Source organism: Lissotriton vulgaris, chromosome 3_1, assembly GCF_964263255.1.
Source record: "Lissotriton vulgaris chromosome 3_1, aLisVul1.2, whole genome shotgun sequence".
NCBI classification, from domain to species: Eukaryota; Metazoa; Chordata; class Amphibia; order Caudata; family Salamandridae; genus Lissotriton; species Lissotriton vulgaris.
In genome coordinates this window covers 1,208,899,964-1,208,922,797 of record NC_141689.1, presented here as the reverse complement: position 1 = coordinate 1,208,922,797, position 22,834 = coordinate 1,208,899,964, and the positions used below count along the sequence as shown (strand labels likewise).

The 22,834-nt window shown below is 48.9% G+C and overlaps 1 protein-coding gene across 2 annotated transcripts in view; it reads right to left on the bottom strand.

The window, feature by feature from the left end:
* Positions 1–22,834, bottom strand: part of RNF38 (ring finger protein 38) — a 759,966-nt gene that overhangs the window by 278,989 nt on the left and 458,143 nt on the right. For both annotated transcript variants that reach the window (XM_086961661.1, XM_086961662.1), the window contains one exon: positions 3,415–3,582. In XM_086961661.1, coding sequence (XP_086817787.1) covers positions 3,415–3,582 — 168 coding nt within the window. The remainder of the gene's footprint in view (positions 1–3,414; positions 3,583–22,834) is intronic.

Genomic DNA, 22,834 nt, shown 5'->3' with positions numbered 1-22,834 from the left:
CTTTCCCGCAACCCTGCACAGTACAGAGAATGTTGCTTTGCCCTCCCCTGTCAAGTGGTAATGGACGGCTTCACAATGTCCGAATGCTCGCAGGAGAAATTGGCCCGAATCCGCGTGCTTCCGCTCTTAGATATCCTTGTGTCAGTAGAGACTTAGGCAGCTGAGCTGCAATGTTGCCGCACACGTACCAGCAGCCCCAAAACACTCAGCAACAACACCGCTGTAATTTCTGGGACAGAGCTAGCTGCAAGTGAATTAACTATAGAAGCCCAGCTATCCTAAGAACAAGTCGGCCTGGAGCGCCCCTTGCAAGAGACGCGGGAGGGCAGGAGCGTGACGCCCTGAGCGTGCACGTTGGCGTTCACAGACCGGTGTCTGCTCGTGCACCGGTCTGTATCACTTGGGAGGCCTTCACAACGACAATAAGGCTCGCCAGCGCGCTTCGCGCTGCAACGCAGGCGAGCCCTAAAAAGGACCTGAGTAACAAAACGTTTAGTGGATGGATGCAGGATAATTTTCTTAAGCTTAACGGCGAGAAAACGGAGCTAATTATTCTTGGAAAAAATAGAGAGGCCTGGGGACCACAACACTGGCCATCTGAAATGAGCCCTCTTCCTATACCTGTTTCACAGGCACGTAACTTGGGAGTCATCATTGACGAATCTTTAGGTATGCACCAGCAAGCCGTTAAGACTTCTGCTACATGTTTTGCAGTCTTAAAATGGCTAAAGAAGATCTGCTGGATGCTCCCTGATGACACCAAAAAAACTGTCATCAATGCCTTGATTACGTCAAGGCTAGATTATAGTAATGTGCTGTACCTAGGGGCAAAGAAAGCTACAATCAGAAGGCTGCAATTAGTACAAAATGCAGCGGCGAGACTTCTTTTCAAAATCCCTATGTCCTGCCCCACTACTAAATACATCCGTGACCTCCATTGGTTGAAAATTGAAAATAGGATTAGGTTCAAATCCTTATGCTTTATGCACAAAATTTCAACTGGAACTGCTCCTAAATATCTGCGGAACCTTGTGCATCCTTACTTACCTTCGAGAGTCCTTAGATCAGCAACCGCTAACAATTTCATTATTCCCAAAATCAAATTATCACGGATGGGGGGGAAGATCCTTTGCCTTCTTAGGCTCATCCCTCTGGAACAAGATGCCTCATTCCTTACGTTCGGAAGTCAGCCATGTGAAGTTTAGGAAAGCATTAAAAACGTGGCTTTTTAACATCTGATATTGACTGGCAAAATACGCATTTCTGAACTACTAGCGCCGGGAAACCCCTTGGTGGGTAGCTGTAGCGCTATACAAATTAAATAAATAAATAAAATAAATAAATAAATAGTGGACCATGTTTCACCCAAGTGTCCAAAAAGTGTCATGAACAGACACAAACGACCTGATTCTGAGAAGAAAATTTTGCAGACATTTACGGTCGCATTAGTATGTAACGGCTGACAGTTTTAACAGTAAATGCGGGTGTGCACCGTGGTGTGATACATGGATTGTCATTAGAATTGTAGTTAAAACCCACATTTTCATAACTGTCAATATTCACAAACAATCCCAATATTTTTTGCACACCCAATTTGCAAAATCGAATTTAGTGCTAAATAAAATGCTCAAGTGTGAAATGAGGTCAGAAAAATTCATAAAACTCCTCTATTTTTTTCAGGAACTAGGGACGTAGGAATTTATGGACATGCTGAAACCTAGAGCGCAGGGTACTACATTTTTACAAGCACGTTTTTGAAAACTCTGCAATCAATCAATCAATCAATCAGTGGCACTTATAAAGCGCGCTACATACCCGTAGGGTCTCAAGGCGCTGAGGGGGGGAGGGGGGGGTGCCGCTACTGCTCGAACAGCCAGGTCTTCAGCTTCTTCCTGAAGGAGAGGTGGTCTTGGGTCAGGCGCAGGTCGGTCGGGAGGGAGTTCCAGGTCTTGGCGGCCAGGTAGGAGAAGGACCTTCCTCCTGTAGTCGCTCTTCGGATGCGGGGGACGGCGGCGAGGGCGTGGTTGGCTGATCGGAGGTGGCGTTTGGGAGCGTAGAAGTTGACTCGGCAACACCTGATATGTCTGCCCTCGCCCTTCTACTTCTCCAACACAATAATGAATGTTGCAATCACACAACTCCTTTCCACCTGGGATTCTCTCAAAATCGATACTTTGTCAGGAGTTTCATCAGTCAGGCGGCATTCATTCGCCAAGGCTAGCGCTGCAGTCACGGGAAACTGGGTTACTGATGATATTTCAGCCTCTACCATCTAATTAACTCCCCGTGCAACCTCATGTGCACACCGACTCGTTCTGCTTGGAAATCCTGAAATCCATAACCATTAGATTTTTTCATGGCTGGTGTGTTTTTGCTTTCCAGGAACGTAGTCTAGATGCAAGCACCTCCGGCCTTCAAAGAGAATGCGCGAGTCATCCATGCCTTCCTTCTTTGTGTTACCTTGATGTACGCTTTTGATACTCTGAATTTGTACAGCGCCAACCTGCTGTCTTGTGACGGCTTCTGTGTGCTGCGTGGCTTTACTAAACATAAATAACGATATGCAATGCATGGTTGATACAGAGCATACGCTGAGGTGGGTAACATAGCAGAACAAGTCGGCCTGGAGCGGAGAACAGCCTAAGAGACGCGGGAGGGCATGAGCGTGACGCCGTGAGCGTGCACGTTGGCGTTCCCTGCGGCTTCTGCCAGTGGCGGCTTTGCAAAGCTAGAAGCGCATTCACAGACCTGAGTCGGCTCGTGCCCATACTAGAATCGGCTCGTGCACAGGTCTGTCTCCAGGTCTGCCTCCCTTGGAGGCAAACACGGCAGCTATAAGTCTCGTTGGCGGCAGCGCTTCGCGCTGCAACGCCAGCAAGACCTAAAAAGGACATCAAGGGTGAGGAGGCAATAGGGGAGTGCAAACACAGTACATGAGGAAGATAGCAACATGAAGTGTACGAGAGTTTGGGAAAGAAGCCGAAGAAAGAGATAGGAACACTCAAGAAATGTGGGCTGGTATCTGGCATGGGGTGAAGCACCGAAGGAAGAGAGCTGGAAAACACATGCATTCTAATGGACAGCTTAAGAAAAAATAATACAAATAGATCATTAAAGCAAGCAGTGAGAGGATACAAGTCAGCCAATAAAATGAATTGTAGAGGCTATGCTCCAGAGGAGGGACACATAAAAGAAGAGGACGGCAAACCATTGATTAAGAAGCAAGCAAATGAGGCTTACAATAAGGCCAACCAATGGTAAACAATGGGCAGGTGGTAAGCTCACTAAGATACCAACAGGTCTTTCATAAGTAGTGAGCACGCACAGCAGGGCATTGAGACAACAGCAGTGTTTATTTTGCTGAAAAGAAAGTCATAACCTCATTGCTTCCTAGAGATTTTTTAGAATACTTACGGGAGGTGGCACGCTGCACACAGGGAGATGCTGTCCACTGAAAACTACAGAACACCCTGGAACTTGCTGAGTATTGCAAGCAGCAATATGCTGGCCTGTGCAAAGCGGTATCCCATGGGGAGCAACTGTAGTCACCGTATAGGAGACTGGTACAGAGCCCTGGTGAATCTGCATTGAAAGAACAAGAATAGTCTTTAGAAATAAAGAAGAGCACATTAGTCAAAAAATTATCACAAAGTATTACTAGTAGTCGCATTGAAATGTTAACAAATATAATAGTTTGACAGTAGTAGCTGGGGATAATTTTACTAAGCTTTACTTTCATGCTACAACACATATCTTTTCTCCTGTTAACAGGTGCATGGTAACAGGGTGCAGCAGTCAACAGTTTGCGAAAATGTATTTTTGGGAGTTCTTCCTTTTGAGCTCAATAAATGCATTTGATTGAGGCAATAGACCATCTGCAAACACACTGCAGATCGCAGCACACACAAATCCAACATCCACCAGGTAAAAAGCTGAAAGACAAAGCAACAGGAAGAAAATGAGTTACTTACCTGTAACTATAGTTCTCCAGTATTGGCATCTTTCATAGATTCACATGCTTGAGGAATTCCCAGTCACCGTAGTGGGAGTCCCACCGTATCATAACAAAGCAGTATGTAGGATTAACAAACTATAATGGAAATAAACATTCACTTTCATAGCCTATGTCCTTAAAAACAAACAAAAAAGAACCAAACTTCAGCCAATCAGCTAGAATACAGTTACAGGTAAGTAACTCATTTTCTTCTCCAGTATTGGATCTTTCATAGATTCACATACTTGAATCAGAATAGCAAACAGTTACTGTATTTGAATACTTTATAGCATTAGCACAAATACTGGATGATGGGTAGGAAGCTATACAAGATATATACCTATACAATTTAAACCAAAATATACGTGTATATAATCCCATAAAAACAGGACCAAATTTCATAATCCAAAGAATGCACCTTATAGAAAAAAGTGTGGTAATACAGACTGTCTGTGTTATCAAGAGAGACTAGCCTAAATATGACCAGTATTGTTAATTAGATTTGTCATGGGCACCTCGTTGGTGAGTTCATGAAGTCCTCACCCACCAACCTAGTTGGTGGCATGCTTCATCATCGGGCCCACCCAGTGACACCTAATGTGTCCCGGGTGTGCTGCGACGCCCGATTACAGCGGAGCTGGTATGTTACTGAGAGTGCAGTGTGAGGTGTAAGGTGAAGTGTGAGTTAAAACGGCTTGGCGAGGGTCCCAGTACCCGAGGGTGAATTAAATTTTAATAACTGGGCCCCCGTCAGCGGTTAAAATAAGGCTAGTGATGTTTAGGGAGGCGAGTTACTACCCCCTACATCCATCAGTTGGTCGACATGTTTCAGCCAGTGCCTTAAATTAAATCTGGCTTTACTCAGGACCTTTTTAAATATAGTGTAGTGCAGATTAAAAAGGAGTGTAATCCAGGCTATGCGTTACACTCACTAAGGTGTTTCTCTAAGTGTGAGAGGGGAATCCCTTCTCATAGATGCCTGTACCGACAACATTTAAGACAGACAAAACATGTAGGAAAAGGAGAGTCAAATAGGTGTCTTCGCCACATAGTCATATACATAGAAATGCCGAAACTATAGTGCTCAGTGGGTAGACTACAGTCGGCAAAGGTGTAATGACACTGGTGGTACCATTATAGTGAGAATCTCAAATAATAGGGGTGGTGTCGCTAAAACACGAGTATCACACATATGCATGAGATACAAGGTGTGATGGGGCGTAAGTAAACATTCTTACGCTTAAATTTTGCAGCCAGTGCTTCCTGGAGTTAAGTGGTAAGGGGTTGACCCTGTAGGGAAATAATGTTGGCCACTGGGAGTTAGAGACCTGTAGGAGGGAAAAAGCGCTTACCCAAAGATTGTTGCTTGGAGGTTGTCATACTCACAGCTTTTCTGGTCAGAGCCTGCCTTGTACCTGTTGCACCATCCTCGTACTCCGGTAGAAAGAGCTGGAGTTTCTTGCTCGTTTTTATATGCTTGCCAATTGGTTACATTATCGGCACCTGTAGCAGGGAGTAAGAGTAGAAAGACTGACCCGGGTGTGTCCCTAGATGTCTGCTCATGGGCGGTAGAAAGAGACTAGTTTCTAGCGCATGCGCATGTTGGGGTGTTTCTATTGCGCATGTGCGAAGGTGAGCCACTAGTTTTTAGCGCATGTGCAGATGCAGGTCTAACACGGTAAGACATGTGCCGTTTTGAGCAGGGAGAACCTTATAGTGATATGCAAAATGCCATTGTTGTTTGTGCGGGCTTGGGATTACGAGGAGATATTGATCAGTAATTTGATTAGATGCATTCGAGCATCCCAGAGTGCCGCAGGGGCGGGAGACTATGGTTGGGTATGGCAACTGGTCATAACCCGATATGAGTTGGGGATCATGGGTCAACTAGGTCAAATGGGTACTAGTAAAGGCCTCTGTGTAGGGTTTTACGTCAGCATGTGACTGAGTTCCAGGGGATTGCATCGTTCAGGCCATTAATATGTGAGGAAAGGCGGTAGATCCAGCGTTTTTTTTTGCTCATTTGTCTTCTCTCATTGTCTAATGCCTGCTCGGGAATTTGTTCGATGACTGTCCATGTGAAGTCATTGGGAGTATGGCCATGGGTGATGAAGGGGTTGGTTAATTTACTGATGTTTTACTTGCACCTAATGGTGCTTCTGTGCTCAGTGACCCTAGTACGGATTTTGCGGGTGGTCATGCCGATATAGCGGAGACCACAGGAGCAGGTGAGGAGGTAGATAGGTTCCTGCTCTTCTTTAGATATGGTTTCAAGGAGGGCCTCTCTATTCTGGTTCCTGGCCCTCTTCCTGGTTTTGGAGAATATGGCTGGTGAGTAGTCCGGGCCTCCAGTTTCTTAGATAGTTTAGCGGACTGTTTTTTATAGTCTGCTATATCACTACAATTCCTGCGTATACGTAAGAACTGCCCGAACGGAAGGTTCTCCCTTAGTGGGCCCGGTCTGGGGGCAGGCGTTTCTCTGTGCAGGTGGCCTCTCTTTGGAACTCTTTGCCCCTCAAGATTCGCTCTGAACCCAAGATCCTACCATTTAGGAAACTGCTTAAGACCCACTTGTTTCCTCGGTAGTGATTAGCTGAGTCTCTCCTTCTGGTCTGTTGCGCCGGGATGCCCCTGGGTAAGCCGAGCGCATTACAAGTTTCATATTATTATTATTATTAGTGGGCGTGGGTGGAAGCTGGTGAAGTGGAGTAAAGAGTTTCTGGCCGTGGGTTTATAGTAGGTTGTCGTGATGAGTCTCCATCTTAAACTGTTATGTTTAGGTCCAGGAAAGCAAGTTGGTTTACACTGATAGTGCTGGTGAACTTCAAGTATGGGTCCCTGTCGTTGAGCCAGATGAGGAATTGAGCCAGGGTTGTTTGTGGACCCTCCCATATCACAAGGATGTCGCCAACATAACGGCGCCATGTGAGGATGTGGTTGGCATAGGGGTTCGCATTGTCAGCAATGTGCATGCGTTCGAATTGGTAGACGTAAAGACCTGCTACGCTTGGGGCGAAAACGCTGCCCATGGATGTTCCATTGGTCTGGAGGTAGAGGGTTCCTTCATATTAAAAAAAAAATTATTTTAGTGCCAATGTGGCGCATTGAAGGATAAATTCTCTGGGGGTGTGGTAGGGCCATGGCGACTCCCTGAGGATGTCCCTAAGTACTTTTATTGTGGCGTCTTGGGGTAGGCTGGTATAGAGGCTCTCAATATCCAGCCCTACCAGGAGTTGGGTCTCGGTGTTAACCTTATAGGAACGTCGAACGTTCAGCGCCCAGTGCTGAACGTTCGAAGAACAGGTGCTGGCCCGTCGGCCAACGGTCGTGCGCAGCACTGGCAAGGTAGTGCTTGCGACGACCGTTGGCCGACGGTAGCACTTAAGGGGTTAAACTCCATGTTGTTAATCACTTGTAGTAAGTGTTTGGTGTCCTTGATATAGCTGGGCGTCTGTTGCACTAGTGGATTATGAAAGAAGTCGCAATAGCGTGACAAGGGCTCTAAGAGCGAATTGATACCAGACACTATGGGTCTGCCCGGTGGGGGGGATCTTGCCTTTGTGTACCTTGGGTACAGTGTAGAAGTATGGTATTTTAACTCAATCATTATAAAACCAGCTGACAAAGGGGGAGGTATTGTCCTTCTTGACAAAATAGATTACGACACGGAATGCTGCAGACTACTAAGCGACACCAGAAATGACAAGAGATTGGAACAAGATCCCACTGGCACTCTTCAGAAAACTATCCAGACACTAATAAAGAATGCCTACGATGCCGAACATATTTCCAAACAAGAAGTAGAGTACCTCTGCCCCCAGAAAGTTAAAATACCATACTTCTACATTGTACCCAAGGTACACAAAGGCAAGATCCCCCCACCGGGCAGACCCATAGTGTCTGGTATCAATTCGCTCCTAGAGCCCTTGTCACGCTACTGCGACTTCTTTCTCAATCCGCTAGTGCAATAGACGCCCAGCTATATCAAGGACACCAAACACTTACTACAAGTGATTAACAACATGGAGTTTAACACCGAAACCCAACTCCTGGTAGGGCTGGATATTGAGAGCCTCTATACCAGCCTACCCCAAGATGCCACAATAAAAAGTACTCAGGGACATCCTCAGTGAGTCGCCATGGCCCTACCACACCCCCAGAGAATTCATCCTTCAATGCGCCACATTGGCACTAAAAGAATTTTTTTTTAATATGAAGGAACCCTCTACCTCCAGACCAATGGAACATCATTGGGCAGCGTTTTCACCCCAAGCGTAGCAGGTCTTTACGTCCACCAATTCGAACGCACGCACATTGCTGACAATGCGAACCCCTATGCCAACCATATCCTCACATGGCGCCGTTATATTGACGACATCCTTGTGATATGGGAGGGTCCACAAACAACCCTGGATCAATTCCTCATCTGGCTCAACGACAGGGACCCATAATTGAAGTTCACCAACTCTATCAGTGCAAACCAACTTGCTTTCCTGGACCTAAACATAACAGTCAAAGATGGCAGACTCACCACGACAACCTACTATAAACCCACAGCCAGAAACTCTTTACTCCACTTCACCAACTTCCACCCACGCCCACTAAGGGAGAACCTTCCGGTCTGGCAGTTCTTACGTATATGCAGGAATTGTAGTGATATAGCAGACTATACAAAACAGTCCGCTGAACTATCTAAGAAACTGGAGGCCCGGGGCTACCCACCAGCCATCATCTCCAAAACCAGAAAGAGGGCCAGGAACCAGAATAGAGAGGCCCTCCTTGAAACCATATCTAAAGAAGAGCAGGAACAACCCATCACCTGCATAACAACGTATAACACAGCCTCCAATGAGATAGCCAAACTCATTAAGAAGAATTGGAAAATCTTGAATTCTGGCCAGAGACAGTGGAACACACCACGTTTTGCTTACAAGAGAAGCATTAACTCGAAGGACCAACTAGTTAACACCCGTCCCAAAACGCAGAACACTCAAGAACCGAACACCATTCTGAATGCATGGGGCCTCCCAAAAGTAACTGGACACTACCCTTGCAACGATTGCAGTGTGTGTCATTTGACCACCCACACCAAAGCCCTAACCCTAGAACCCAACAAAGTGTGGACACAACGCAGCCACACCAACTGCAATTCACGGAATGTGATCTACCTCCTCACCTGCTCATGTGGTCTCCGCTATATCGGCATGACCACCCGCAAAATCCGTACTAGGGTCACTGAGCACAGAAGCACCATTAGGTGCAAGAAAAACATCAGTAAATCAACCAACCACTTCATCACCCATGGCCATACTCCCAATGACTTTACATGGACAGTCATCGAACAAATCCCTGAGCAGGCATTAGACAATGAGAGAAGACTAATGAGCAAAGAACAACACTGGATCTACTGCCTTTCCTCACATATTAATGGCCTGAACGATGCAATCCCCTGGAACTCAGTCACATGCTGACGTAAAACCCTACACAGAGGCCTTTACTAGTACCCATTCGACCTAGTTGACCCATGATCCCCAACTCATACCGGGTTATGACCAGTTGCCATACCCAACCATAGTCTCCCGCCCCTGCGGCACTCTGGGATGCTCGAATGCATCTAATCAAATTACTGATCAATATCTCCTCGTAATCCCAAGCCCGCACAATCAACAATGGCATTTTGCATATCACTATATCTCCCTGCTCAAAACGGCACATGTCTTACCATTTTAGACCTGCACTTGCATGTGCGCTTAACACTAGTGCACATGCATATTACCAAAAGGGTTCCCCCTGTTCAACACAGCACATGCTTTACCGTGTTAGACCCGCATCTGCACATGCGCTAAAAACTAGTGGCTCACCTTCGCACATGCGCAATAGAAACACCCCAACACGCGCATGCGCTAGAAACTAGTCTCTTTCTACCGCCCATGAGCAGACAGCTAGGGACACACCCGGGGCAGTCTTTCTACTCTTACTCTCTGCTACAGGTGCCGATAATGTAACCAATTGGCAAGCATATAAAAACAAGCAAAAAACTCCAGCTCTTTCTACCGGAGTACGAGGACAGTGCAACAGGTACAAGGCAGGCTCTGACCAGAAAAGCTGTGAGTATGACAACCTCCAAGCAACAATCTTTGGGTAAGCGCTTTTTCCCTCCTACAGGTCTTTAACTCACAGTGGCCAACATTATTTCCCTACAGGGTCAACCCCTTACCGCTTCACTCCTGGAAGCACTGGCAGCAAAATGTAAGCGTAAGAATGTTTACTTACGCCCCATCACACCTTGTACCTCATGCATATGTGTGATACTCGTGTTTTAGCGACACCACCCCTATTATTTGCAATTCTCACTATAATGGTACCACTAGTGCCATTACACCTTTGCCGACTGTAGTCTACCCACTGAGCACTATAGTTTCGGCATTTCTATGTATATGACTATGTGGCGAAGACGCCTATTTGACTCTCCTTTTCCTACATGTTTTGTCTATGTCTTAAAAGTTGTCGGTACAGGCATCTATGAGAAGGGATTCCCCTCTCACACTTAGAGAAACACCTTAGTGAGTGTAACACATAGCCTGAATTACACTCCTTTTTAATCTGCACTACACTATATTTAAAAAGGTCCTGAGGAAAGCCAGATTTAATTTAAGGCACTGGCTGAAACATGTCGACCAACTGATGGATGTAGGGGGTAGTAACTTGCCTCCCTAAACATCCCTAGCCTTATTTTAACCGCTGACGGGGGCCCAGTTATTAAAATGTAATTCACCCTCTGGTACTGGGACCCTCGCCAAGCTGTTTTAACTCACACTTCACCTTACACCTCACACTGCACTCTCAGTAATATACCAGCTCCGCTGTAATCAGGCGTCGCAGCACACCCGGGACACATTAGGTGTCACTGGGTGGGCCCGATGATGAAGCATGCCACCAACTAGGTTGGTGGGTGAGGGCTTCATGAACTCACCAACGAGGTGCCCATGACAAATCTAATTAGAGTCCTAACAATACTGGTCATATTTAAGCTAGTCTCTCTTGATAACACATATAAACTACGGGGACTCGGACTAGCTTTCTAGTCCTCTCTCTCTCTCTTGACACACGTATACAGACTGGCTGACTGCTGCATCACTGCGCTGTGCCAATTCCAAGCAATAATGCTGAATGAATGTACGTACCATGTTGCAGGTCGCAGCACTGCATATTTTCTCCAAAGGCACACCCGTAAACAAAGCAGTTGAGATAGACATTGTCCTAGTTGAGTACGCACTGGTTTTTGATGTGAGCAGTTTACCAGTCTTCGAGTGGAAAAACTGGATTGTAGCTGAGATGAACAAGTTACTTACCTTCGGTAACAATAAATTTGTAAGAGACATATATTAGTTATAGCTTCCTTACCTCAGACTTACACCCAGGCGCCATACTGGATCCGGAGAAATTCTTTCGTAGCAGTACCACTGCGCATCGATCAATTCCCAGTTGATCGCTGGTGTCGTGGTCGCCGCGGTGATGTCGTGGTATCTACTTAGATGCCGCCCTCGCACTCCGACGTCAGTTCTTTACACGACAATCCATGCCAGAAGCGCAAAGCCATGCAAGACACTGACCACTGGTTCACAAAACTAGGGCCCTGAAAGGAGGTCCTTACCCCAGAAGTCAGTTTGCAGCAAGGGGAGGATAGGTGGGGCGGTAAGGAATCTATAACTAATATATGTCTCTTACAGATATATTGTTACCAAAGGTAAGTAACTTGTTCATCTGAAAGATTATTAGTTCTAGATTCCTTACCTTAGAATAGATACCTCAGCAATACCAACCCCGGAGGTGGGTCTGTGAACTAAGTTCACACCAGGAAGTCCCGGAGAACAGAGTGGCCACAGAAGCTGTCTCTCCGGACATGAGAATCCAGGAGTAGTGTTTGGTAAACGTGTGCAGTGATGCCAACGTGGCTGCCTGGCAGATATCATGAAGGGGGGCTACACGTCCCAAAGCAGTAGTGGCTGCCGTTGCCCGGGTGGAATGGGAGCGCAGTCCCACAGGAGGATCCTTCTTTGCCAAAGGGTAGCACATTTTAATGCAAAGAACGCCCCACCGAGAGATAGTACGTTTTTGCATGGCCTGACCTTATTTGCCCCACTTTGCCAATAAAGAGTTGGTCATCAACCCGGAATGGTCTTCTGCGATCCAGATAAAAAGATAGCGCACATTTTCGATCCAGATGGTGGAGCCTCTTTTCCTCTTTTGAAGTATGTGGAGGCAGAAAGAAGGTGGGTAAAGTGATGGTTTGACCAATGTGGAAAGAAGTAATCACTTTGGGAAGAAAGGAAGGTCTGGTTCTTAAGACAACCTTGTCCGGATAAACAGCAAGAAAAGGAGGCTTAGAGGACAGAGCCTGAAGCTCCCCCACCCTACGAGCAGATGTGATGGCAGTAGAAAAGCAGTCTTTAAAGTTAAAAGTCTGAGAGGACAGTTATGTAGTGGTTCAAAGGAGCGCACATAAGGTATGTCAGAACAATGTTCAAGTACCACTGAGGCATTACGAAAGGAATAGGAGGAAAGAGCTGAGTAATGCCCTTAAGAAATCTATTTACAATAGGGGACTTGAAAAGAGAAGGCTGATCAGGCACCCAAAGAAAGGCGGAGATGGCTGAGAGATAGCCCTTAAGTGTGCCCAAATGAACCTCAGAAAGAGGGACAGAGAGGGGATCCACAGCCTTTGCTGTGCACCATGCCACAAATGTGTTCCATCTACAGGCATATACCGTCTTAGTGGGGGGACCCCTGGCTGCCAAGATAACATTACAGACTTCGCGAGGAAAGTCAAAGACTGTCAACTGTCGCTGATCAATCTCCATGCAAGGAAGTGGAGGCTGGACAGGTTCGGATGGAGGACCGTCACCTGCTGCTGCGACAGAAGATCCTCCCGAAGAGGCAGTCGGATGGGAGAATCAATGGCCAGTTGTAACAGCTCAGGATACCAGACTCTTCGTGCCCAATCCGGAACAACAAGAATGACTTGGGCATGGCCGAGCTTGATCTTCAGCACTCTGGGCAGAAGTGGTATAGGCAGAAAGGCGTATAGAAGACCGCAACTCTACTTACGACAAAAAGCGCAGCCAAGCCAGTACCGCCTTGTAAGTTCCAACGTGCAGAACTGCTGACATTGCGCATTCTTTTCGGTGGCAAATAGATCTAACCAAGGCTCTCCCCACTGCTGAAAGAGAACTTGCACCACCTCTTAGTGGAGACGCATTTGTGATCCATCATGCACCTGCGGCTGAGTTTGTCCTCCCTGGCATTCAGTAAACCTGCCAGGTGTTTAACCACCAAGGATATGCCCTGATGTTCCAGCCATGTCCAGAGGAGAAGAGCCTCTTGACATAGGGTCCACGACCCCACGCCGCCCTGTTTGTTGCAGTACCACATGGCAGTGGTGTTGTCTGTGAACACCAGCACTACTCTTCCCCGGACAGAGGGAAGGAATGCTTTGAGTGCGAGTCGAATCACCTGAAGCTCCAGAAGGTTGATGTGCAGCTCGGACTCCGCCGGAGACCAGAGGCCTCGGATCTCCGCCTCCCCCATGTGGCCACCCCATCCCAGAAGTGATGCATCGGTCACCACTGTGAAATCTAGTTGGGGAAGGGAGCGAGATCTGCTGTTGACCCAATCCTGGTTGGTTAGCCATCACTGCAATTGGCGTGCGGTGCCCCCCGAGATCTGGATGGAATCGGAAAGATTGCCCCGATGCAGTGCCCATTGGAACTTCAGGACCCACTGCAGAGCCCTCATATGCCACCTGGTATGATCTACCAGCAAGATGCAGGAGGCCATGAGGCCCAGCAGGTGCAGGGTCATTCAGACCGAAACTCAGGATAGAGGCTGAAAGATCGGAATCCTAGCCCAAATATCCCGGACTCGCTGTTCGGGAGGATAGGCCCGAAGCTGCGTCCAGAACCATTCAGATGAAGAGGAGCTTCTTGAAGGGACTCAGGTGTGACTTTGGCATGTTGATAGAGCACCCCAGCAAATACAGGAGGCCCGCCGTAGTCTGGAGGTCGGAGACGACATCCGGGGGTGGGCCTGCCTTCAACAGCCAGTCGTCGACATTGGAGGAAGACTGGAACCCCTGATCTAGGCAGATGAGCTGCAACCACCGCCATCACTTTCGTAAACACCTGAGGGTTGCTGATAAGTCCAAAGGTGGAGCACGGTGAACTGAAAATGCCCGTGGCCTACTGTGAACCGTAGGAAAAGCCTGTGGGCTGGCAGGACGAGGATGTGGAAATAGGCATCCTGCAAGTCCAACGCTAGCATCCAGTCTCCAGGATCGAGGGCAAACAGAACCTGAGCCAAAGTCAACATCTTGACCATGTCCTTCTGGAGGAAGCGGTTGACATCCCGAAGGTCCCAGATAGGATGCAGGCTCTTGTCTTTCTTGGGTACCGGAAGGTAGTGGGAATAGCAACCACGACCTACTGGCACAGGAACGTGCTTGATGGCTCACTTGGTCAAGAGAGCCGCAACTTCCTGCCAGAGAAGGGCCAAGTGATCGTCTGACATGCGATGCAATTGAGGTGGAATGGATGGAGGGGTAGTCTCGAAAGGGAGGGAGTAGCCCCTTCGGACTATCTGTAAACCCACCTGTCAGAGGTGATGTTTCGCCAGTGGGGGAATCCTGCCGCCCACTGGCAATTGATGGGTCTGAAAGGCTGATCTAGGAGGGTTTGGAGGCTGCTGCATAGGGGGCACTGGTGGACTGGCCCGCCCACTGGCCCCCTGACCCACAACAGTGGGATTCACGTCCCCAGCTGCGCAGAATAGGGACAGTTTGCGCAGGCCTGTGGCTCTGTGTGGAACGTGGCGGGGCACCCCTTCCGTAGCCACAAAATGGGAGAAAAGCAGACTGCACTGGGCAGGAGGTGGAAGCAAGGCCGAAGGTTCTAGCCGTAGCCCTAGAATCCTTAAAGCGCTCCAGCCAGTTGTCTGCCTTGTCGCCAGACAGGCGACTGCCATCAAAGGGCATGTCCAAATGCGTTGCTTGGACATCACCCACCTCAACCAGGCGCAGCTTCTCAGTGCTACAGACGTGGAAATCGTCCTGCCCAGAGAGGGGTTGGCTGGGCCGTGGCGTCGGGCAATCATCCTGTCCACAGGAGCCCCTGTGTTGGGCCTGAACCAAATGCCCACAAGGATGTCCGTAAGGGCCTCATTAAATGGCAGCTGAAGCACCTCGGTCAAGAGGTTAGTCCTGACCGCCACTGTAGGAAGCTTGAGGTTTAGGGCCTTGGCTGCCCTACTCAACACCACAGCGTAAGACGCACCCTCCTCCATAGCCATGGTAAGGGAAGAAAGCATGTCAAGGTCTGGGGAGGTATCCAAACCACTAGCGTCACCCAACTCCTCTCTCCAATCCGGTTCCTTTAACTAGTCTGAAAGAGGGTCCACAGAGTCCTCCTCACCCTCTCCTAGTAGTCACTCAGGGTGGTAGCAAATATCAGCGGAGAACAGGGGTACAAAAAGTACCAGTCGGCGCTGGTCCCGACGTCGGTCCAACTCAGTGACCTCAATGAGGGGGGGGGGGGGGTGGGGGGGGGGGGGGGGGGGCTGGTGCCAACGCCGTCTGGGGACACATCCGCCGTCAGAGGGGTCGTCACTGAATTTGGCGCCAGAGGAGGTGTTACGAGGTCAACCGGTGCAGATTCGGATCCAGGCCTGGATCCTTGGGGGCCATGTGGCGCCAAAGCCGCCGGCATCGTAGGACTAGAGCCCCCAACCAAGTCAGGCTGCCCGAGGATGGAGTGCAAGGCTCCGTAAAACCTTCAAAGCTGGGCAGGGGTCACTCCGCTCCCAGAAAGGGAGGGAAGGCCGGAGACTACTCAACAGGCTCCACGGGAGGAGCCAGACAACTACCTTCCGCTTCCCACGTTGCGTTGGCCGACGGACGGGGAGAAGACGAAGAGCGACAATGCTTCTTCGCCTTCTTGTGCTTCGACTTACCCCAAGACTTCGATGACGAATGGTGGGGGCTCTGCGACCGGTCCCGCAACCTCCCTCTCGACCGGGACCTCGAACAGCACGGAACGGACTGCCGGGCCTCGAGAAGCTTTTGAGACCTCTCCTGCAAAGACTTTGGGTTCATGGCCTGGCAGTCGGAGCACGACTTTGGGTCATGGTAACGCTCCAGGCACCAAAGGCACACGAGATGCAGGTCCATGATCGACATCAGTTTGTGGCAGGAGTCACAAGCCTTGAAGCCGGTCCGACGTGACATCCCTCCGTGCATCTGGAGTCGATCGACTCAAAAAAGGTGTCAACAAAAGCTGCAAAAACAGAGTCAAAAAGTGATTTGAGGTACCGCTTTCTCCGGATCTGCGCTGGCTGGCATGGAAAACGAAAGAACTGACGTAAGCGTGTAAGGGCGGTGTCTAAGTAGGTACCGCAACGTTATCCCAGCGACCACGATGCCGATGATGAATGCAGCGTCGACAGACACCACCTATCGATGCGCAGGGGTACTGCTAAGAAAAAAATTCCCCGGATCCAGTCTGACGCCTGGGGGTAATTCTAAGGTAAGGAATCTAACTAGTAGTCTCTTTCAGATCCACCAAGCGATGGTTGCTTTTGTGACTGTAGCACCCTTACGAGTGTTTCCCTATGAGACTAAGAGCTTGTCAGTTTATCTTATTTGTTCAATGCAATGCAGGTAGAACTTTATACATATTTTGATATCAAGGGTATGGAGAGACCATTCCGCTGGTGAGGTTGGGCACAGAAAAAAAGTCTGTAATATTATAGGCTCAATGAGGTGAAAGTCAGAAGGGATCTTAGGAATGAACTTCGGAATCGTTCCGAGAATGACAGAATCATCAGTGAAACGAAAGAAGGGTTCTTGTGTAGTGAAACCCTAAATTTTACTGAGCCTTCTGTAATGCAATGTAATGTAAATGGCATTTCTAAAGCGCACTGCTACTCCAAGGCGGGTCCTGGCGCTCTGCACTACCAGTGGAGAGAAGTGAGAGAAGCTACATCAATCATTTAGAAAAGGCCATGTTTTCAAACTTCTTCCAGAACTGTGGGGTGGATAAAATACATCTTAATTCCAAAGGAAGTTTATTCCAGAGAGAGGGTCCCAGAAAAAAGAAGGACCTGCCCCCGTTCTGGACCTAGGAATCCAACGGATTTTGACCAGAAAAAGGCTGGCTGAGCGCAGACACCTGGAGAGAGCATAAAAATTAATTTTTGCTCTCAGGTACCCTGCGCCTGACTGATGCAGAGCTCTTTGGATCAATAGCAAGGTTTTAAAAATAACCCTCTTCCTAATAAGGAGTCAATCCAGCTCTCTAAGATAGGGGGAAACTGGAGTTTTCCATTGCAAGCTGAGAAGCGTTTGGCTGCTGCATTTTGAACCACCTGCAACTGACTGATCAAGTAATCAGGTAGGCCCAAGTACACTGCTTTACCATAATCAAGTATAGATGTTATCAGAGTGTGTACTACCAGATTCCTTGCTGAGAGGAACATAAAATGGAGGAACTTCCTAAGCACTCGCAGCAGACCAAAGCAAGTCCCTACTACTGTATTAATCTCTGCTAGAAAGGAGAGCTCACCATCTAACTTGAAACCAAGATTTTTAACAGAGCTAGTGTGACTTAGTGGAGGGGGGAGTACCTTCCAGCCAAAAGGACTGCCATGGCTCCTCCTATCTAGTACCAAAGAAAAGTAGCTCTGCTTTGGCCGTATTGCACTTAGCTGATTGTGAGATAGCCACTGAAAAACTTTCAACAAACAAGTTCTGATTTGTTTGCCAGTTAATATTTCATCCCTGCCCCAGGAGAAACGTAACTGGGTGTCGTACAAATATGAAACTATTTTTTGCACCCAGTCTCTGCCAAGAATACCAGAGCAGTGAGATATATTGAATAAAGTGGGCTCAAGGGGGAACTTTGTGGCACTCCCACCCGTAGATCATGAGAACCTGAAGCAAACGGCAGACACCAGACCTCCTGACCTCAACCTTCCAGGAAAGAGGCCAGCCATTTCCAAGCCGGCCCCCTGATCCCGAAAGTCTGGAGACGTGCCAGGAGTGTGGAGCGAGGTATGGTGTCAAATTCTGCTGACAAATCCAGCATTATCAGCACAGCCCTTGCCCGACATCTAAAGCACCCCTGATGGAATTGACCACTAGCGCCATCTCTGTGCTCGGGTGGAAACCAGATTGCCTTGGATGCAGCAAATTAATGCTTTCCAGGTAACGGGATAACTGCTGATTAACATGCTTTTCAAATAAATTTGAGAGGGCCTATAATTAGAAGGATCCGTGGCAAACGCCTGGGGTTTCTTCAGTAGAGGAACAATATATGCCTGCGTTCAGGCCCTAGGTACTGTGGCTGAAGAGAGCAAGGCAATTAGGAGATTGTTGGCCAACGGGTTTTTAACATCAGCTCCTAGAGCAAGAAGACTCGTGGGGTATGGGTCCAAGTGAGAGCCAGACTTAAGACTGCAAATTGCTGATAGTGATCCTTCCAGAGATCGAATCAAACCTATCCAGTGAGAGAGTTGAATCATAAGTTTGGCTAGGCTGCTGATTGTCACCAATCATCTCCTCCAACATAAAAGAAAGGCTGAAGAGAGTGCTAATAACAACGCGACCTACCATGTAAGAAATTTGAAGTCTGCACTGTATATGGGTTTGAATGGACTCTTCATGAGTTGAGATAGAACTATATTTAGGTGCCAATCTGGAGGGAGGAGCCCTTGTGATTCTTCTTGAGCACAAAGAGTGAATATGAGTAATGCCTACATCTAGATATTGCAGTGAGATGTACCTTGACAGAGGCATGCACAAGCACAGACTGAGCTAGAGAGATGAGATGAAATAAGTTACTTACCTGTAACTGCGGTTATCCAGTACGGTATCTTTCACAGATTCACATCCTTGAATCATTCCCTGTCGTCGAAGTGGGAGTCCCACCCACGTCAACGACGGGGAATGATTCAAGCATTTGAATCTATGAAAGATATCCCAATACTGGATAAACGGTAGTATCTGCTCAGGTGAGGCTTATAGAGGGTGGAAATGTGATGTCTGGCACCATAAGCAGAAACGTTTGCATTTCAGTTTATACATTTTAATGGTAGCTTCTGCCCTTACTTTTGAGAGAATGTCCCTGCAGTCCTGAGGAATATTCAGCTCTCTGAATTCCTGGAATTCAGGAGTAATGCGCATAAATGGAGAGAGGTCAGTTCTGGAAAAGGAGCTGTCCTTGATTCATCGTATCACAAACAAGCATTTACAATGCAATGGTCTCGGCATTATTAAAGGTAGAGCTATTGGCATTGCTCATGACATTTTTTTATTCCTTTTTTTTAAACATAAATAAATGGTATTGTTATTTACAATGTCAATAGTTGAGCATTAGAGAGTAGTAGGGAGTATTCGCGGACACAGAGCCACATACACAGAGCCTTGTCCCGTGTGCCCTCGGCTCTGCGTGCCCTCAGCTCTGCAGACCCTGCCCAGTGCCCTCAGCTCTGTAGACCCTGCCCCGTGCGCCCTCGGCTCTGCGTGTCCTCAGCTCTGCAGACCCTGCCCAGTGCCCTGAGCTCTGTCGACTCTGCCCCGTGCGCCCTCAGCTCTGCATGCCCTCAGCTCTGCGGACCCTGCCCAGTGCCCTCAGCTCTGTAGACCCTGCCCCGTGCGCCCTCAGCTCTGCGTGCCCTCAGCTCTGCGGACCCTGCCCAGTGCCCTCAGCTCTGTAGACCCTGCCCCGTGCGCACTCTGCTCTGCATGCCCTCAGCCCTGGCACCCTGCTCCGTGACCTCAGCCCTGCGCAACCTGCCCCATATGCCCTACGCTCTGCGTGCCCTCAGCCACGGACTCACCTCTTGAGGTAGTTTCTTCCGTACAGAATCTGCTGCAGTAAAGTCACCAGTCCAAAGGCGCAGAGGAAGATGAAGAAAAGGCTGCGGTTCCCCAGCAGGCTCCTGTCGGCGGAGGGGTCCGCATACCCCATGCTGGAGGCTCTGGTGCTGGAGTTCGTGGGGGGCTATCCTCGCAGCTTCTCCTCGCCCTCCCGCGGCGCCGGGGGGGCCGTCCTGAACTCCCGCTCTGACTCCTGCAGAGTACTGGAAGTTCCTGCCGATGTGGAGACCCCTCCGAGGCGCCCCCTGAAGTCAGCCGCTTCTCGGCGCTGCCTGCGGCTCCTGCCAGCGACGGGTGCCCCTTACAGCCCCCCTACGGAGGCTAACACGCCCACAGCTCCTCGTGTAGTCCCACTCGGCGGTGGGCTCTATCTTTGCTTTTCCTGCAGCTCTATCTAAAACCCTTGGCCGCTGTGCGTTTTCCCTTCCTACTGCCGGTGGATGCACCCCCACACCGCCGGTCCCGCAGACCCCCACAACCCTCTGCACGGAGGTGCTTGTGCGGGCGGCAGCAGCCTCTGCTTCGGGCGGCCCATGCTTCCCTTCCACCGACCCTGCCTGTCCTTGGGCAGCTGCCGGGGCTCGGGTCGTTGCGCAGAGCCCACCGGGGCTGGTATAGCAGGAGCCCGGGCTCCCCCGCTAGCACAGAGCCCCCTGGGGGCCCACTGCATGGGCCAGCGGTGCAGACAGTCCGGCGGACGGGAGGGAGCCTGGATCCGATCACTGCAGCGGCAGCATCCTTCTGTGCGGAAAACCGTGAGGGGAAGTGTGACCGTGTGAGCCTCATGTGTCCTATCCAGCATGCAGTGTGTGTGCACAGAGGGTGGGACCTGCGGAGCAGCGGCAGTGTGGACTGCGAGGCTGTGCCTGTGTGCTCGTGTTACCGATGGACGTATGCGGGCAGCAGCAATGCGTCGTCTGTGCCCTGACTGCAGTGCCGGCCTGGGAGGGGTGGAGCACGAGGAGCGCTCTGCGCGTGCTGCCTTCAGGCTTGCGGGCTCTAGCGCTGTTAGTAAGGGCCGGGGTAGGCTGCCCACGGGGTGCTGCGCTGCAGTGGCTCGCCTCGCGCGGTCGCTGCGCTGCAGTGGCTCGCCTCGCGCGGTCGCTGCGCTGGGAAAGCAACGGCTCACCTTCACTGCGAGTTTCTTTATGACATGCCACATTGCGGGCAGTAAAAAAATGGCGGCTGCAAGCTTCCGAAATTTTCGGATCGGGGGCGTGTTTTGGCGTTCTGAGTGACGGGTGAGGTCACGGTCGAAAGAACGCAAAAAAAACGCCCCCGAATCCGAAAGAGACGGGGCTTTATTGTTGTGACGCCTGTCTCCTCCAATGGCTGTCCTCCGTTTAGGAAGCCAGCCAATGGAGGAGAGAGGAGGAGAGAGGCGGGTTTAAGCCCCCATACTCCAAATCAATAAATCTCCTCCTGGAGACTGCGCAAGCACAGCCTTTCGGTCCTCGACCTAAAAAGGAGTTTAGAGGGAAAGAAACGGACAGGGTTGCCCTCCACTCAAAAACTGTCAACAACAAAAAAAAAAAACCCTGTCCTTCGGACGTAAGTTATATCAGTGAATTTTATAACAGACCAGTCATATAATCCTGATCACTGTTACTCTCCCCTATATACCATATTTTTCTGCGGGGGTATTAACTGCAATACGTCCAATGTTATTTGAAAGGTTAAAAAGAGCCTATTGGCCAACGGATCTTGACAGTCGCATGAAACAACAAACAGCTGTCTGAGACCTTGATCAATACCAAGTAGCCACCACAAAAGATTGAAAACAGATAAGAGTTCTACACAAAATGTGTGAAGAACCGAATGACACCTCACTGGAACCACCCTCAGGGCAACTGGCACGTGATCTCCAGACTGGGCCCCTTTCTCATCACTGGTCGTCATTTAGTTCAAAAGAAAAGTGTGTCCAAAGCAACAAATCAAAAAGTGCAAGAAAAAGTGGTAGCAGATTCAATCTGCAAGTGACAAACAAAAGTGCTTAAAATCAGCAGGCACACCTCTCCGCCACTTTATTCATAGAAACTGGGTGTGCACTGTTGAGTTAAAAAGGCTGGTAGCTATTCTCGCATACCATTACCTATTGCCAACATGTTTCTCCGCCTCAGTGTCTTTGGCAGATTCGTCGGGGCTACACACCTTGTTGCCACACCACTGTTGGACACTCTGTTCTATGTCAACTGTCAAGAAGGAAGCACAATAGAAATATTAAAAACCCAGTACGACACCCTTTGGGAATCTGTGTGTGATAATGTAATCTCAGTATTTACCCTCAGGCAACCCACTCCACTTGTACCAGCTGCCGAGGAGCCAGAGCATAAAAATGATACTCCGGAGGTGAGTTTCTATAGTCACACCGATTGTAATCATCAATCTAGGAACACAAAAACGACAGACCAAAGGCAAACACACAAAAATGTCAGCAGTGTTCATTTCTTTATGACTCAGCTGTGTATCAATTGAAAAACACCTCGTGTTGTCTAATTTAAAAGAAGAGGGTCTATCAATTCGTACCAACTTCAAATTGTAGCTCAAACATGTTGTGTTCTACAATTTAGTCCAACAAGACTATCACATATCTAAAATGTACTGAGTTCAGGACATCGTTACTGAAATTGTATCAACGATATCGAGAACAACTCTCAAGCAGCTGGAAAAGCCTCTCAAGCTCGTAATAAATAATTTCTTATCAGGTTGCAAACAGTCGTTCCCCCAGTGCCTATGTATTATATGAGAGCCACAACAGAACAAACAAACACGGAGTGCAATGACTTCTCGCTTCCGTCCAAACCCGGCAACCCCTAAATGACAAGCTTCTACTGCCTCGAAGCACGGACATGTAGCCATCAATGCCCAGATATTCTACGTCTCACCATGTATTTTCATGCCGAGCGCGTTGT